The sequence below is a fragment of the Antennarius striatus genome, chromosome 11 (genome assembly GCF_040054535.1).
Source record: "Antennarius striatus isolate MH-2024 chromosome 11, ASM4005453v1, whole genome shotgun sequence".
NCBI lineage: Eukaryota > Metazoa > Chordata > Actinopteri > Lophiiformes > Antennariidae > Antennarius > Antennarius striatus.
Window position 1 is genome coordinate 8,238,599 of NC_090786.1, and position 17,559 is coordinate 8,256,157.

General features: G+C 39.0%; 1 protein-coding gene across 6 annotated transcripts in view; it reads left to right on the forward strand.

The window, feature by feature from the left end:
• Positions 1 to 2,227: 2,227 nt before the first annotated feature.
• ryr2b (ryanodine receptor 2b (cardiac)) overlaps positions 2,228 to 17,559 on the forward strand; it is a 57,616-nt gene continuing 42,284 nt past the window's right edge. For 2 of the 6 annotated variants that reach the window (XM_068327873.1, XM_068327875.1), the window contains exons 1-32: positions 2,230 to 2,355; positions 4,019 to 4,138; positions 4,501 to 4,605; positions 4,982 to 5,056; positions 5,170 to 5,248; positions 5,358 to 5,470; positions 6,173 to 6,293; positions 6,519 to 6,609; positions 6,702 to 6,776; positions 6,913 to 7,066; positions 7,196 to 7,360; positions 7,497 to 7,618; positions 7,693 to 7,876; positions 7,961 to 8,093; positions 8,278 to 8,373; positions 8,570 to 8,688; positions 8,990 to 9,135; positions 10,533 to 10,774; positions 11,260 to 11,452; positions 11,679 to 11,898; positions 12,048 to 12,152; positions 12,261 to 12,364; positions 12,502 to 12,585; positions 12,707 to 12,866; positions 14,238 to 14,385; positions 14,634 to 14,842; positions 15,382 to 15,556; positions 15,729 to 15,937; positions 16,113 to 16,299; positions 16,511 to 16,643; positions 16,824 to 16,938; positions 17,273 to 17,433. In XM_068327873.1, coding sequence (XP_068183974.1) covers positions 2,308 to 2,355; positions 4,019 to 4,138; positions 4,501 to 4,605; positions 4,982 to 5,056; positions 5,170 to 5,248; positions 5,358 to 5,470; positions 6,173 to 6,293; positions 6,519 to 6,609; positions 6,702 to 6,776; positions 6,913 to 7,066; positions 7,196 to 7,360; positions 7,497 to 7,618; positions 7,693 to 7,876; positions 7,961 to 8,093; positions 8,278 to 8,373; positions 8,570 to 8,688; positions 8,990 to 9,135; positions 10,533 to 10,774; positions 11,260 to 11,452; positions 11,679 to 11,898; positions 12,048 to 12,152; positions 12,261 to 12,364; positions 12,502 to 12,585; positions 12,707 to 12,866; positions 14,238 to 14,385; positions 14,634 to 14,842; positions 15,382 to 15,556; positions 15,729 to 15,937; positions 16,113 to 16,299; positions 16,511 to 16,643; positions 16,824 to 16,938; positions 17,273 to 17,433 — 4,391 coding nt within the window. In that variant the 5' untranslated portion in view covers positions 2,230 to 2,307. Of the gene's footprint in view, positions 2,356 to 4,018; positions 4,139 to 4,500; positions 4,606 to 4,981; positions 5,057 to 5,169; positions 5,249 to 5,357; positions 5,471 to 6,172; positions 6,294 to 6,518; positions 6,610 to 6,701; positions 6,777 to 6,912; positions 7,067 to 7,195; positions 7,361 to 7,496; positions 7,619 to 7,692; positions 7,877 to 7,960; positions 8,094 to 8,277; positions 8,374 to 8,569; positions 8,689 to 8,989; positions 9,136 to 10,532; positions 10,775 to 11,259; positions 11,453 to 11,678; positions 11,899 to 12,047; positions 12,153 to 12,260; positions 12,365 to 12,501; positions 12,586 to 12,706; positions 12,867 to 14,237; positions 14,386 to 14,633; positions 14,843 to 15,381; positions 15,557 to 15,728; positions 15,938 to 16,112; positions 16,300 to 16,510; positions 16,644 to 16,823; positions 16,939 to 17,272; positions 17,434 to 17,559 lie in introns of all 6 variants that reach the window. The other 4 variants (XM_068327874.1, XM_068327877.1, XR_011037373.1 and 1 more) reach the window with 3 other exon arrangements.

Consider the following 17,559-nt stretch of genomic DNA (forward strand, 5'->3'; position numbering starts at 1 on the left):
TTTATTTTTTATTTTTTTATTTTTAGCAAGAAGGCATCTTTTTGTACACTATTAAACCATCTTTGTAGCTTTTCATAAAAACCATAATATGTGTGCTGACCAAATAAGGTTGCATTTTTGGTGAAGTAGTTTCTCAGGTTTCCTTTGTCATACTGTAACTTTTCAATTTTTCTACTCTGTAACACTTAAGCTAAATTGTTAAATATTTGAGGTAAGTGATAATAATTCATCCAAAATGCACAGGTTACATATGTTTGACCAAATGAGGAAGTAAGTACAAGAGTAAATGCCAACGCCAACACATGATATTTTCTGATAAAACAACTTTAAAAACTTTTGATGAAAAAGAATAGTAAAATATTTAGTTTCTTGATTTCACACCCATGGGTAATTAGAGAGCCAAGCAAGGGTGCAAAACACTGCTGAAATTATCAAAGCAGTGTAAAGTTTCTACCAAGAGAATCATCAACCACTTTTCACAGCTATTAATTTATTATTCTATTTAAATGCAAGAAATTCCCTTTAGAAAAAAAATTGCCTAGAAAGCACTGATCTCGATAGGTGTAAGAGACTTATTGTTGGCGAGAGCTTTTATGTGTTGTACTTTATCAGGAAAATAAAGATACTCAGGAAGCATTGACACCTTAAGAAAACGTACTAGAAGGAATATTTAAATAAACTGCTTGTGACTGTTTCAAACATTTATATCCAACTGGTAAATTCATTTACTATGTGTGACTATGTGACAAAATAGTTTAAAATATCATAATTAAAAATATTGCGTGGGAACAAGGAAATATATATGCAAATTCCAATGACAGCTGACATCACAGTGTTTTTCATAATGACTTCTGAATGTTTCTGCAGAGCAAGTGTTTCATTTAATAGCAATAATGGGAATAATGGAGATGCAGTTAATCTGGTCTATACATTTTCCATTTAATCTTATCAGGCCAATACCAAAAAAATCTCTAACATTCTAGGCTACTTAGCGCAACACAACACACGCAAAAACAGAGGTTCCATAAAATAAAGGAAAACAGTGAGATGTGTACTTGAGATATTCTTAGAAACAAAGATGAACGCTTTGTAGGAAACTTCTAAATAAGTTATGAGGAACCCCGTTCTCCCATCTTTTTCTCTCTCCATCTGTCTTCCTCTTGCTCTCTCACTCTCTCACAGACACAAATAAAAGAATTTCTAGATTATTGAAATAGATTTTTACCAAGTAGTAGCACAACTTTAGAAACTGCAGGCCTAAACCCTTTCTGAATAAATAAGAAGTATTCTTGAAGCTTGAAAAGACTCAAAAATCTAGTTACCATTGAATATCCTGTGAGCTAAAATTGGCTGCGTTGTTCTGTCTGTTGAAGTGGACGCTGACACCTTTATCTTTTTCTTCACTTAACATTGAAGTATTCTTGTCTAAATAGCAGTTGTAAAACTACACAGCACTCAGAGAGCATAGGCGTTCACCAAGACTGATGAATTATTATGTCATTACAACTAAAAGCAGCGGTCTCATGACATGACATGATATGATATGACATGACTTTATCATGAAAACTTGCCCCCAAAATATGGAGTGAAATCAGTATCATTCTTATTTTGATAGTGATTCAAAAAATATTCATTTTTCCCCTAAAAGCTGTTTTCTTCAGGACCAATTTCAGTAGCTTGAACATCTGAACTGAATCAGCAAGGATCAGATTTCGTGGCAGATCTCAAGGACATTTTATTATGAAGGTATTGTGGACATCCATTAAGCAAATGTTAGCCTTGTCTCATAATGGTAAATAATCCTTATTTAACATCTGTCTCCAGTTGATAATTTGGATATGCCAATAAAAATAGTCTCTTTGGCCATGCAGGACCTCCCCAAGAACACTTTAATCAGTATCTGTTCATAATTTTTTCACTAATCCTTTTTACAGGAGAAAAACAACAACAAATAATTTTTTTTTTTTTTAAAAACACCAGGAGAAATACAGTGGAATGTTACTGAACATCCATGTTTATTTATTTTTCTAAATTTTGATTGGCCTGTTGTTAACTTTCAGTATATATTGTAAAATGTTAAGTTAATTTGCCAATAACAAAAAATGACAAACTAATGTTGGAGTCAAATAAAATGTAAAAATGGAGTCAAGGAGGCCCATAGTTTACTGTAACAGCAGACTCCACCTACACATTAAGGGCTGCACACCTTATCGCTTCTCCTTCTCTAGTCCCCTTCTCCAACCTCAGTGCCACCAATATTGTTTTAGCTCTTGGGCATAAATGACTTGTTAGATTTTTGAAAAAAAAATGACTGATGCCGGAGAAGGAGAAGATGAATTCCAATTCTTACGAACGGTGAGTGAAATTAGTGTTGATTGGTTTAACCTGGAGGAATGGGTCGAAGCTTGTGGGCCAAAATAGTTTTATTTGAAATTTAATGCTGAATACAATTTCTTTGTCTTGACACTAATAAATGTGAAACTACATGTTGACTTCATTGTTTTCAGACTGACGTTTACATTTGACCAACGTGACCCCAATTTAAGCTAAATCAGGTTTTCATTAGTGTATAATCAATTTTATTTTTGGACCACTTAATGACTTGAGTAGAGTGGAGCAACGGTTAAGTTAGGAGCCAGAAGTATAATTAACATAATTTATAACGTAATAGCAATATAATTATTTTTTAACATGTGCTTTGCATTTTGTGCACAACTCCCAGCAGCATGTTTGCTGTCCTTGTCACTTTATTCTGGTGACTGATTGTAAAGAAGACCACAAACATCTTTTCTTATCCTCACTTCATGATACCATCATCGTTACTTAGCTGCTCTTTCACCTTTTGTCATCTTTGCTTTGTGATAAGGCTGTGCCACAAAGAGAGTGTTTGCTGCAGATATTATACACAGACACACAGACACAGACACACACACACACACACACACACACACGCACGCACGCACGCACGCACGCACGCACACACACACACAGAAGCAGATGGCTACTAAGATCGCTACCCACATAGAGGTAAAGTAATGAAGTCAGATTAAATCATATTGTACATTGTGGCGTCATACAACTTAACACAGAATGCATGGGTTTCCTTCGATCAGTTGGGGGATGATGTGATGGTTAAATATGTTACATTTGTGAATTTCTGCAGCACTTATTCTCTATATCTGGAGGCCAGTGTAGTATTATGTAGTGAAGTTGGTGCTTGTGGGAGATGACTTTTGTGACTTTTTTAAAAGAGTGTATAGCAGTTGAAGAAACTCACATTCCCCTCTGCATTTCCAACCCATGGCTTTCAAAAATATGGATTGAGTGGCTTTTTGAAATTTCCCTTGCCAAGAGTACCTTGAAGCCGAGCTGAGTCCTCAGTCTGTCTGAATGCCACGCGGTGTCTCGCCATTTGGCGGTGTGTTTGACAGATTGCAGAGTGCTGCTGATATGAGGAGTGGAAAGAAAGGTGAATCAGGGGTCAGACATTCCGGTATCTTCCCAATATGGAGGTTCACTGCTTGGGTTTGAGATGTGTCGGCAGCCATCACCTACAATCCTTCTCCACTTTTCCTTAAATAGATGTGAAAGGCTGATTTCTTGGACGTTGACCATTGGCATTTAAATTAAGATACGACAGCCTTAGGGTGACAAAGAGTGACTGTAACTGAATTTACGTACTGACATACATGCATGTATGATATGTATGAAAGGAATGCACGATATCATACGACATAAGGGCTGCCGCTCAGCACTTTAACTTTGTCCAGTCTGTCTATTCAAACTGCTTTGGTTCAGTTTTCAACGTTTGAAAAAAATTCAGTAATGTGTTCAAACTTTAGATTAGTATAACAGTATGTATATATTTTTAAAACAGAAAGCGATATAAATGTATTTGGCATCATGAAAATAAGTCAGTAATCTAATGTGGTTTAAATGTATTTCTACATAATGAATTCTGGGAGAGCTAAATGGTATATATACAGATGGATTTTTTTTTTGCATTTGTGTTTCCCAGGGAGATGAAGTGGTGTTACAGAGCATCTTTACCTCCCAGGAGGAACATGTGAAGCTCTGTCTTGCCGCGGAGGGCTTTGGCAACAGACTCTGCAGGCTGGAATCCACCTCTAACTGCAAGGTTTGGAGCTTAGCATCAGAATTTACACATTTTATCACATTTTATTTACATTTTATTGTTAATGCCACTGCAGTCCATTTGTCAGTTATCTCCATAGTGAAAGAGAAATGTGTAACATGCATCATTTCAGCTTACTTCTTATGTGAGCCATTTTATTAGCTTATATTTTAGATAGCAGTGTGATCAAGTAACATATATTTAATGTTCCCTATTACTTATTCACTGATGTTTGTTACATATACATGAAATCTCTTTCCAATACAGTATGCAAGGCTCACTTCCCAAATCAGTCTTTGTCACTGTGACATGACTGTGAGGTCTACCTCAGTGATACACAAACCTATTTTGTTCGTTTCCTTCAGAATGTTCCTCCTGACTTGTCTGTTTGTGGCCTCATCCTGGCCGAGTGTCTGTCTGTTCGGGCCCTGCAGGAGAAGCTGACCCACAGCAACCACCTGGCTGCAAAGGTGACAGCTCTTCTCTTCTCTTCTCTTCTCTTCTCTTCTCTTCTCTTCTCTTCTCTTCTCTTCTCTTCTCTTCTCTTCTCTTCTCTTCTCTTCTCTTCTCTTCTCTTCTCTTCTCTTCTCTTCTCTTCTCTTCTCTTCTCTTCTCTTCTCTTCTCTTGTCTCCTCTCCTCTCCTCTCCTCTCCTCTTCTCATTTATAATTGTTGATGCATTCATCCTTTTCTATTTTCTTCTTTAATCAACATTTTTAAAATAATGATCATTTCCGTTTCTTTTCTTTTTCTTAATTTAATGAATTGATATCCACTTTTCAAACCACTGTTACTGTATTTTCACACAGTGTGAGATTAATCAAGTGACATCAACTGTGATTTACAGGAGGGGGGTGGAGGCAGCGGCCGCACCCTCCTTTATGGCCAGGCGGTGTTGTTTCTACACTCTTACACCGGCATGGTGAGTAGTCTTGATGTAATGTAATAATACATCAGAGGTGTTCAGTCTTAATTTATCCACTTGCATACAGCGAACAGTTCTATCAGGCTTTTAAAGTATTTGTTCTCTCCCAGTATCTCAGCTGCTTGCCTTCATCTCAATCTTCAACTGACAAACTGGCTTTTGATGTAGGTCTGCAAGAGGATAAAGGAGGTATTTCATCTTTTTTAAAGCTTTGATAACTGCTATACTGGCACTTTAACTTTCGTGTGTTGAACCTCTGTGAAGAGACTTAAGGAAAAACATTTTGTGTGCGTCTCAGGTGAAGCATGTTGGTGGATCGTCCAGCCGGCATCCAGACAGAGGTCAGAGGGTGAGAAAGTCCGTGTTGGAGATGACCTCATACTTATCAATGTATCCTCAGAGAGATATCTGGTGAGTCATTATTGGAGGCTTTATTATTACATGAACAAATCTGTTTCAACCACGAGTTTAAAACCAATTTAAAAAAAAAAACTGACTAAAATTTTGAAGCCGGAAATTGAATGTCTTTTCTATTCTACTTTTTTTAATGAACGGCACAGTGGCACTAAGGGTAGAGCTGTAGCCTCACAGCACAAAGGTTCCAGGTTCAATTTCCTTCTGTTGGGGTTTGTGTATGTTCTCTCCGTGTCTGCGTGGGTTCTCTCCACGTTCTTTGACTTCTTCCCGCCTCCAACAACATGCAGCTTTTGGTGAATTGATCACTCCAAAATGACCTTAGGTGTGAGTGTGAACACGAGTGCTTGTTTGTCCTTTGTCTGGCCCCGAGATGAGCTGGTGTCTCATCTGGAGTGTACCCCGCTTTTCGCCCGTAGCTGGTTCCAGCAGCCCTGTGACCCTACAAGGCAGATATGCAGCTGTAGATGAGATCGATGGATGGATTGGATTGAAGAATCAATTGAATACAATATTTATATTTATGTGTCTGTTTAATTTCCTCTGACTTCATTTGTTGTTGGTAATCTGAGTCCCCTGTGTTGCTGATGAGCTGTTAATCGTAATATTTGTGATGACAGCCTTAGGAGAAAAATCAGCATTAGTACTATTAACAGTTAACAAGCCCATTGTTGTAAAAATTGTTTTTTTTCTTCCCAGCATCTATCCTTTGATGCCGTATTTGAGAAGAGCTTGAGTGACAGTCTGATTGTTAACGCAGCCTTTCAGCAGACTCTTTGGAGTGTTGCTCCCATCTGTGCTGGTGGTGAACTCACTCAAGGCATGTTTGACAACAGTTTTCTTGTGTCAAAGAAACATAACCATTAAAAGACGTGTATGTATTGACTTTCTATCTACATGTGTCGTCAAAAACTAAATGTTAAATTTAACATCTGAGCCTATAATTACTTTTTCTTGGAGTAGTTAACCTTGAACAAATGACCCAATTCTAAGATGCAGTGAAATATTTTCATTGGTAATTACATATGTTGTCCATTAATTCCAGGAAACCTGAAGGGGGGTGACACACTGCGGTTACTCCACAGCCATAGTGATGCATGCCTGACAATTCCATCTGCAGAACAGGGAGAGGAAAGGTAGAGGTCATCCCAGTCTCCTCATATCACCTGGACACAATAGCTTCTACTATGACAGTCAAGTCTTTTTTTACATCTCCTTGTTTTTACAGCATAATCCATTATGAGATTGGATCAGTCTCCAGCCATGCCCGCTCCCTCTGGAGGCTTGAGATTCTGCATGTCGTGTGAGCAATTTGATGGTCAACTTGTTTTTTGTTTAAAATGTATAAAATCATTTTATTCTAAGTTGTTCACTTTACTGTAAGGACTTTAAAGAAAAACTCAGTGGGCAAAAATCAGCATGCCTTTGCTAATCTCTAGTTGGAGTGGTAGACACACATCCTGGGGACAACCTTTCCGACTCTGTCACATGACCACTGGGAGGTACCTGGGTCTCACAGAAACAGGCTTGAAACTGATTGATCGGGAAGATGCTGACATCAATACATCCTCCTTCTGCTTTAGATCTTCGAAGGTCAGGAGTCACATAAAAAATACATATAAGCTCTTCAAGGTCGTGGTGAAAAGTTCATAGGAAAAGATTTTATTGCAAGATATTTACATGCAATTGTAATACATGTCACAATCAATTGTTCATTTACAGGAGAAGCTTGACTCAGGCATAAAAACCAATGTTGATGGCATGGGGATCCCAGAGATCAAGTACGGAGACTCCATTTGTTTTGTTCAGCATGTAGCCTCTGGACTATGGCTCACCTATCAAGCACTTGATAGAAAAAATGCACATGTGGGAGTGGCTAAGCGAAAGGTAACCCTTTAAATTCAAGATTATAATTGTAAGTCATAACCGATAAACCAAAAGTGTCAAAAGTGTTTTTTAGGCATTCCTGTAAGAATGCTGAATATGAAAAAGGGGGTTAAACAATTGCATTTTTTGTTTCCAGGCCATTTTGCACAGTGAGGGTCACATGGACGATGGGCTGACACTGTCCCGCTCTCAGAGGGAAGAGTTTCACTCTGCTAGACTTATCCGCAGCGCTAATCGCCTCTTCACTCGCTTCATCAGGTGTCTAGACTTTTATTTGTGGCTGCCAGACTAACAGAGCCCTTCGCTGACTTAATGAATGCCATTTCCTGTAGAGAACTGGATGATTTCAGTCAACAAGCAAACATCCCTTCCATCAGCCTGCCGTTGGAGGTAGTGACAAATAGTCTGCAGGATCTGATTAATTATTGTCAACCACCAGTGGAGGGGCTAGACCATGAAGTTAAACAGAACATTATGACGGCACTGAGAAATCGTCAGAACATGTTTCAAGAAGAGGTACATGCTTGTGTCAGTGAATAAATTAAACCGACATGAGGTGTGTTTGTCATAGCTCCAGCAGCATCTCCTTTTTCTTCTCAGGGTGTGATAGATTTGGTCCTAGATTGCATTGACCGTCTTTACCAATATAGCACCACCTCATCTGCTGAAGCTAATCCTGGATACGCAGGAAAAGGGTGGGAGAACCTCCTCAACCATTTCTACGACCTGTTGGGTGAGAATTTCTTTGTATTTTCTCGGTATAGATGGCTAAGTGTCACCTTTTCTGTTTCAGTGCTGACTAAACTACGATTGTCTTTTGGTAGGAAAAAGACATTCGTTGTATTCTGGTGTTTAAAAATACTTTTCCTAAATTGTGTTTAAAATTATGCAAAACATTTTTCTTTCCACCCCTTCAGCTGCTCTGCTCAGGGGAAACCGTGCAAATTGTGCACATTTCTCAGTCTCTCTAGACTGGCTAATTAGCACGCTGGACCGACTGGAGGCCTCTGCTGGTTGGTTCCATTAACAATCATTCATTTTTACAATACTAAAGTTTTGTTGTTTGACATCAGTCTGGTATGACACAATCCAAGTGTACTTTTTAATGTGATGTTTGATACCATAATTGTTGCTTGATTCCTATGCGGCACATCTTATATCAAAAGGAAAATAAACATATGTCTATTGATCACATCCTGTTGTGTAAAGGAGTTTTGGAGGTTCTACAGTGTGTCCTAGAGGAAAGTCCTGAAGCTCTCAATGTCATCAAGGAGGGGCATATTCATTCCATCATCTCCTTTCTAGACATGCATGGATGCAACGCCAAGGTAGCGTTTAGAAGAATTGTGTATGCTTTAAGGAATAGTCTCTAAAAAATAACTCATACACATTATTACTAAATCGAAGTAAAATTATTATTTCTGCATTTATGAACTGAATTTATCAGGCCTCCTAAAAGCCTGAAAGAAATGTGCCATTTCTGATGCTTTTTTTCTTCTATTCAGTTGGGAAATTTGACTGGAGACATAAAATAAGTTTATTGGCCTTAATAGCAGTTTCTGATTCATTCTCTAATGTGGGATAATTTCCATGTGTTTGTGGAGATATTGCTGGATGGGGTGCTGACAGGCTGTGTTCCAGGTGCTGGAGGTGTTATGCTCTTTGTGCGTTTGCCATGGTGTGGCGGTGCGGTCCAACCAGAACCTCATCTGTGATAACCTGCTGCCAGACCGAGACTTACTGCTCCAAACACGTATGGCTAATCGTGTCACCAGGTATAACTGAGATCACCTAATGTAATGACTTATTTTGTCTTGGATCCATTCTTTTTTCTTCAACTCTGCGATATACTTTTTAATTCAGTTTTTTTTTTCCTGCAGGTTTCCGTCACGATACACAGTTACTAGACAGATAAAGTTTTAATAAACTGACACATTTAAATTTGTCTTCCTCCTTCTTTGCCTTCATTTTCTTTTTATGCCACCACTGAATAGCAGCCTCATGATGCTATTACATTTTGCTGCTGAATACCATTTGTCACTGCTGAGATATCTCTGCTACAGCCCTTGGTATCATCTTATTAGTTTTCCATCGTGAGGATGTCCTCCCACAAGAGATATTCCAAAATTCTCCACAGAACTCACAGACTCAAATTAAATGAAGAGTTGCTTGTCTCTTCCGTTGTTGCCTCTTCATTTGCTGCAGCAATTATTTTCATATGAGTATTCTCACTGCGTGAGACGGCACAGCTCAACAGAGATCATCTCAGACTTTTTTTTTGGATAGTTATATTTCATGCTTTCCTCTTGTCTCTTAGACACTTTCCATTTCCTGTTTCTTTGAGCTTGTTTTTTTTTTTTTTTTACTTTGTGTGCTCTTTTTTCAGCAGCTACCTTCATAACCATGCTTTAGACTATTCTCTTCTTTTTTTGTTCCTGAGGCCTAATAACTTTTTTCATATTTCATACGCTTCACACCTGCTCTGTCGGTTCTCCAGTTTTCCCATCTTCCTCAAGCTGTTTCTCATTCTGTCACTTTTACTCTTGTTCCACTTTGCAGACAGCCTCATTACCACATCTGCTTTCATTCTCTTTTCCTTTATCTAAGAATTTTTTACTACGCTTTTCTATTTTGGTTTTTCCTACCATATTTGGTCAATTTTTGCAACTGTCCTCCCCTTCCCCATTTTGCCTTCACCAACTCTCCTCCCTGTTCTTAACCAATCTTTTATATCGGCTTAAGTAAGTCATAGTATTTTTTGTCTTTTTTTCCATTGCATTAATTTTCTTGGAAAATAGGTTATTCCTATGAGCTAGCATTTTCTTCCAGACAATATGTGGACCACACCAAATTCCACATACTGTGCCTCTGTATCTTTCTGTTTTTAATGTGCTGTTTCCAATTATTTCTGGTGATTCAGTCTCAACATTGATGTTCAAAGGTCATGAGGATTATGGTGTTGAATTTACTCATGAATTAATTATAATGCACTGTGCCTATGAGGTTTGTTGATGTAGGCTGCAGAGAATAAGAGATAAGCTATATGGTTTCCATAAAAAGAACAGACTGTTGTTTTGATGGCTATATATTTCTCCACATTGTTTTGTACAATTTCCTATTCCCATCTCTTTTCTATGTCCTTTTTTTTGTCCTGCATATTTTTCTACTGCAGCTTGAGACCAAACATCTTCCTTTCTATGCGGAACGATTCAGCCCAGCATCGGAGGTGGTACTACGAGCTGGTTGTGGATCACCTCGATTATTTCCTCACATCTGAACCCACACACCTGCGAGTTGGCTGGGCCTGCACTGAGGGCTACCAGCCAAGGCCCTCAGGAGGTGAAGGCTGGGTGGCCAATGGGGTCGGTGATGACTTCTGCTCCTATGGGTTTGATGGGCTTCATCTCTGGTCAGGTGACTAAAGAGTTTGTTTATTCTATTAGTGACACAGAGGAGCTCCATACATGAAATATCTATCTATCTGCACATTCACATTCCAATGGTTTAGGTATGAACATATTTTTTTAAAACTTAAATTAAATTGTGATCTACTGTATGTGTGATCTATTTGGTACACCTATGCATGCCAAATAAAATAGGGTCTGGTATACCTTATACAGCTCTGCCATATGTATATCATGTTTTTCTTTTTTTTACACAAACACCAGTATCAAGAGAGTGTGGTACATACAGTAAGTATTAAAAAACCTCATTAAAAATGAATCAGCATTCCAGATTAGGAAATAAAAACTGAACAACATGTCTCCTTAAATGAATTCTAGTAGGATTCTCAGTCCGTATCTAACCATCATCTTGAAATGATGAGAAATGAACACTGAATGTAAAGAAAAGAAATGTGCTCATGAATGACAGTGAAGGCTGTGTCTGCTGAATCTCAGGTTGTGTGGGCCGTAGGGTGAGCTCTCCTTTTCCTCACCTACTGAGAGGTGAGGATGTGGTCAGCTGCTGCCTTGACCTCAGCGACCTCTGCATCTCTTTTCGGGTCAATGGACATCCGGTGCAGGGCATGTTTGAGAACTTCAGTAATGAGGGTCTTCTCTATCCAGTGGTCAGTTTTTCCGCTGGAGTCAAGTGAGTAGTGGCAATGAACTTTTGATGAACCGGGCTAAATGACTGTACAGGATTATTTTGAATTAATTTGCAGCATTACAATATATTCATGTTATTTTCAACAGCCTTTGTCTTTCAAAAGTTTGTTATGACATCATTCCTGTATATTTTGTCTGTTTATTCCTTTGAGGAATGTCAACACATTCAATAAAAGCCTTCCTTGAATTTTTCATTTTTGGGTCATCAGGGTTCGTTTTTTGTTCGGAGGAAAGCATGGAGAGTTTCACTTTTTACCCCCACCGGGATTTGCTCCATGTTCTGATGCTCTTCTCCCAAGAGTAAAGCTTAGGGTTGAGCCATATCAGCAATACATTTTGGATCATGGAGAGGGGAAACAAGAACTCATTGGCCCCATAGTACCTGCCACCCCAGTGACATTTATCCCCATACCAGTAGACCTCAGCAAGGTAAATACTAGCATGACCCGATTTTATTCTTTCACAGCTTATTTTAATTATGAATTTGTTAACCAGATAGAGATTTTAAATATGGAAACATTAAAATGAGTAACATAAAAAGATCTTTTTTCTTTACTCTACTAATATTACCCCCACAGGTGGTATTGCCCCCTCAACTTGAGGATATCCGAGAGAAAATAGCTGAAAACATCCATGAACTCTGGGCAATGGACAAGGTTTGCCTTGGATGGACGTATGGACCAGTAAGAGAAGCTTGTATCAATGAAATAACAAGTCATGGCTTAACTTATTTTGTTCTGTTCCTTTTAGTTTTACCTGCATCTAACAGAAAATGAGCTTTTCTCAAACAGGTGAGAGATGAAGGGAAGCGGCATGATCCCAGTCTGGTGGAGTTCTCTAAACTGCCAGAGCAGGAGCGAAACAAGAACTTAATAATGGCACAGGACAAACTCAGGTGAGCTCCACTATTAGCCTCATGTTGCTGACAAACCTGTTCCTCTACATGTTTATTTTTGATTCATTCATGGAACACAGGAACAGAGCTGTATTTCCTATGTAGGTTTGTGAATACTTGTTTTTTTTCTCCTGGAGGACTCTTCTTGCCCTTGGTTTTCATATTGGTTTGATTGAAGACCACAGTGAGGAGCTAGTAAAATACATACAACCAGCCATCAAGTATGTAAATATTAACTTTGTGTTTAACTGCATTATTGTTTTGCTATTGGTGTCAAAGAACATTAGGGTGGGTTCAGTTGACTGAATAATGAAATTCTGGTCTTTTTATTCCCTGCCTTAGGTTTGAGCAGCCTAGTGGCTACAGACCTGCACCAGTAGACTTGAGTCAGGTGTGTTTGAGTACCATTCATGAAGAAGTGGTGAACATGCTGGCAAAGAATGATCACAACGTATGGGCCAAAGAGCGTATCAAACAGGGATGGACGTATGGACCCCAACAGGTTTGTGTTTTGTACCATACTGTTAAACTGGAGGATGCACGTTATTAATTTTATCTTAACCCTATAGATGTAGTAATGAATTATTCAGAATTATCCAGTATGACAGTGTGCTTCATGTGGTTGCTTTTAGCTATCAAGAGAGAGCCAGAGAATAAAGAAGAAAAAATGCAAAAACATTCCCACTTTATGTCAAGTTAGGTTTTATTGGTGATGAAGATGACATTGATGATCCCTCTGAGCCTTTGATCAGAAAACTCCTGCAGCAGAAACTGCATGCACTGTGTTCAATGCACATGGAATGTGTTATATGACAAACTATCCCCGTGTATTCTCTCTGTCAAAACGTAACATAGAACAGCATCTGGCCAGTGACATGTAATGAGGTTCATGGCTGGTGAGGCACTGACTTCATCATAATCAGATGAAGAATTTTACAAACATAGTAACCTACAGTGTGGCTTATTCACCATTTAATAAGCAACACAAGAGTGGGTTATTTTTAAAGTCTCATAGCAGAATTATTTACACATACAAACTAGCACACAAATAAGAACATTTGATTAAAATTTTTTTTTGTTATCTACACGTTTTTTATATGTTATGCTTACTTATAAATGAAGTCCATGCGCAGCTCCTCTTGAACAAAACAATTGTATAAATTTTGAGTTGAGATGTGTAATCCTCCATTTTTATAGTGAGGCAAGGTGAGCGGAAAACAAATGAATGGCTGCACTTGATTCGCTGACTATACTTGTAGATTGCACTTTGCTGTCACTTCTTCTATGGCCAAGGAAGAAGAATCCTCGGCCGAATCCCTGGGATCACCAGAGTCCCCTACCATGAGGCACAGGAACTGCCTGCCTCACTTGGTGCCTTTTCCCAGAGGTTTCAGGACTGCTCAACTCAAGAATGACGTTACACACATGCAGCTGTTGACCAAAAAAAAAACAATGTACATTACAGTATATACATTAGCTAATTTATGGAAATTTAGTTCATAGAGCAAACGTGTTTGAAAATTTTAAGAGCGTTATATAGAGAGATAGCATTACGGTCTCACTGTATAGCATACCAGCACAGCTAGCTGAGCCATTGCACAATCCATGGTGAAGCTCGACTGGCTCTCAGTATTTCAGCAGTAAATGTGAAATTCATTGATTTTGACTAAAAATACTGTACAATTGGTGACGTTACATGGAAAATAACTATATAATACACATATATAACCATTTAATTTATTTCTTCTGTTTTCCATTTTTTTCTTTTATGATAGCAGGTGAGGCCGTGCCTCACCTGCTTCCCCTGTCCGAACGTCACTGCATCTGGTAGTGCAAACACTAATATTGTTCTGTTTCCGTTTGTGCTTTTTAGGACTTGAAAGCGAAACAGAGCCCATACCTTGTGCCCTACAGTCTCCTCGATGAAAGGACCAGGCGAGTGGGCAGGGAGAGTGTCAGTGATGCTGTCTGTACACTATTGGCCTACGGTTACAGCCTGGAGCCCCTCAGCCACAACACGAGTATGTCACAAATAATCTTGGTACTTAAAGCTCAGCTTCACTTTCATTTATTCTAAATTCCGTGAAAAAGACTGAAGCTTAATTAGGAACAGTTTTGTTATAGGCACAGGTATTTGGTGCACTATTTCAGAGACCATTTCAGAGACTAAAACACTGGACTTAAAACAGCAACAGTTTGCAGTGGTGTGTGGAAAATATGGACACAACACCGAGAGCTTTTAGCAGATAACATTTTTTTGGGTTCACAGCCATGTTATCAAATCCATGTCTCTGCTCTGCTGAGAAGTGTCGAGTGTTCAGACCAGATAAGTTGCACGCTGTAACCCGAGGGAAGTGGTACTTTGAATATGAAATAATCACGACTGGGAGTATGAGAGTGGGTTGGACCCGACCAGGCTGCCGCCCCGATAAAGACCTCGGCTCAGATGACCAGGCATATGTGTTCGATGGATATGAGGTGAGATACTCAAAATTGACATTTCCTGACATTAATGTTTGAAATCATTCAAACATTAGTAAGCCCTAAAGTGGATTTAATGTTTGGACTTGACCTTTTACTTTGCTGTTTATCCCACTGTTTATTACCTTTTTCTTAATATCCTAACTACAATTTTGATGTAAGTTTAGACGTACATGAATAAAAATTCACTGCCCGTGACCCACTACGGCAGTGAATGGAAGATGGATGGACAATTTTTTTCTTTATCATGTAGATTAAAGAGTTTGTAAATTCAGTTTTGCATCGGGGGAAGTATATGATGTCTTAAAATGTAGCTTTCTACATTTTAAGACATCATATACCTATAAAGGCTGTGTAACAATTGCAACGGAGATATGAGAAATATGGAACAATCTCTGCTGGTGATCCCATTCGCATGTTATCTCATTCTTGGCTGTGTTTGCTTCTTTATTTCTTTAGTTCCTTTAAATTCCATTTGTGGATTTTACAGTTTAACAAAGACTCTATCTAAGTCTTTGTTTCCCTGTTGCATTCAGGCTCAGTGGTGTCATCAGGGGCTTGACCACCTGGGACGTCCATGGCAGAAGGGTGATGTAGTGGGTTGCTTGGTGGACTTGACTCAGTGCACCATGATGGTCACGCTCAATGGAGAACTGCTGTTTAATGACAGAGGATCAGAGCTGGCTGCCAAGGACTTTGAAATCAGAGATGGTCAGAGTTTTTGTCCTAATATTACACATAATTGTAATTATTCATCAGACTCAAAGATACTACATTAATTAATTAATTTTTAAATTGGTAGTATTATCCTTCTGGTCATATAATCCCCAACCAAAACATGGTAATCCAGCTAAAAATATTACTCATCACTTTTTTTCCCCAGGCCTATTGCCTGTGGTCAGTGTTGGTGTAAACCAGGTGGGGAGACTGAACTTGGGCCGTCGAGTAGGTTCTCTGCAGTATTTTGCTGCCTGTGGTCAGCAGGAGGGATATCAGCCATTTGCCATGAACATGTCTAGAAACCCAGCCTTGTGGATGAGTTGGAACCAGCCTCAGTTTACCTCCATAACGCCTGATGATCACAATTTGCAGGTTAGCGTGTCTTTCTTTTGGCTTAATTTTACTTCATAACTCGGCCAAAATATCTTAGCAAGCAGGCATGGTGCAGTATTTGTTGATATTTGTTTTAAAAAAGTCCCCTGTGGAACCAAGGGCTGATTAACATATGACACTGATACTTCAAATCCTGTTTTACATCTCATTCAAGGTGACCAGAGTCAGTGGCTCAGTGGATTCCTTATCCACCCTGAGGGTCTGTCAGAGGATGTTTGTGCACCACAATCTTGGAAGCGAGATGAGCTTTTACCGGCTCAGCATGCCCATTGAATGTGCTGCCGTTCTCATTAACCCGGTGGGAGGGGTGATGCCAGCAACCTCCAACCTTCTCTCTTCAGGTTCATATCACATTACGTCTTATCATATATGAGTGTTGAAATTATCATAAGCGTAAAATAAACAAATTGTGATTATCTTGATGCAACATTAACAATTTAGTATAATTCACTATCCAGATTACTCATTTTCCACCATTATGACCTTGATGTGCTATTGTTGCGCTTAAGCTCCCTGGGGCCCTGCTGTAATAAATTCCCATCGTCCTTTCAGGAAAGAAAGAACAGGAGGAGGTAGACTCTGACTTTGAATTACTGAGGAAGTCAGCCCACAGTTTTGCTGGTTCAAGAGATGAGCTCAACCAGAGGGATCACTGTCATGAGAAAACGTCAAGACTAAAACAACGGTTCGTCTCAGAGAGACTAATGTTGGGATTATAATTCATGTACTAAATGTCATGTAGAACATGTAAGCAAACACAAAACCATCTGTGTGTTGTGTCTCCAAGTGTCTCTTTATTTCCCGACCAGGTTATCAAACTATTTATACATCTACGATTTTATAATGTGTGTTTCTGTTCTGTAAGGTTTATGCTGAAGAAAACTAAACCAGGCTTGGTCAGCACCAACTCGTCTGCACGGCTTCTGGAGGATGTTGTGGTTGACAAGGATAACCATGATCACCTCATCCAGAGTGCCAGAGTAAGGTTTTTATTTCCTCATCATCTCCTCAGAACCAGTTGTTATTATTATGTCAGTGCTCATAATAAAAACAAATACACTGTATGGCCTGCGATGCACTGGAAATGCACCTTGGGTGTACCCCACCTCTCATCTGTAGCATGCTGGGATAGGCCCCAGCATCTGTGATCTGCAAAATGGACACCCGACTAAAGACAAGACAATTATGGTCCTATTGTCTTCAAGAAGATGGATGGATAGATGTTGTACATCTTTGTTCAAAATTTTAATGATGTTAAATGCATTTGGACACATATGATCAATTTTTCACTCATATTTTCTTATTTTTTTCCAGTATTATTACTCAGTGCGGGTTCTTCCAGGCCAGGAACCGTTCAACGTTTGGGTCGGCTGGGTTACCTCCAGCTTTCGTCAGCCTGGTGTGAATTTTGACACTGAAAACGTTGACGCTGTGACCATCACCCTGGGGGATGAGAATGGAAAAGTCCAAGAAAGGTGAGCTCACCAAAGCAGTTTTATTGACTTCATTATATCCTCCTTAATAATTGCTAAAGGCTTGTCATGAAATTTCCCTGAAAAAAATTATTTGAACATTGACATAATTTTATGATGCATCATTTG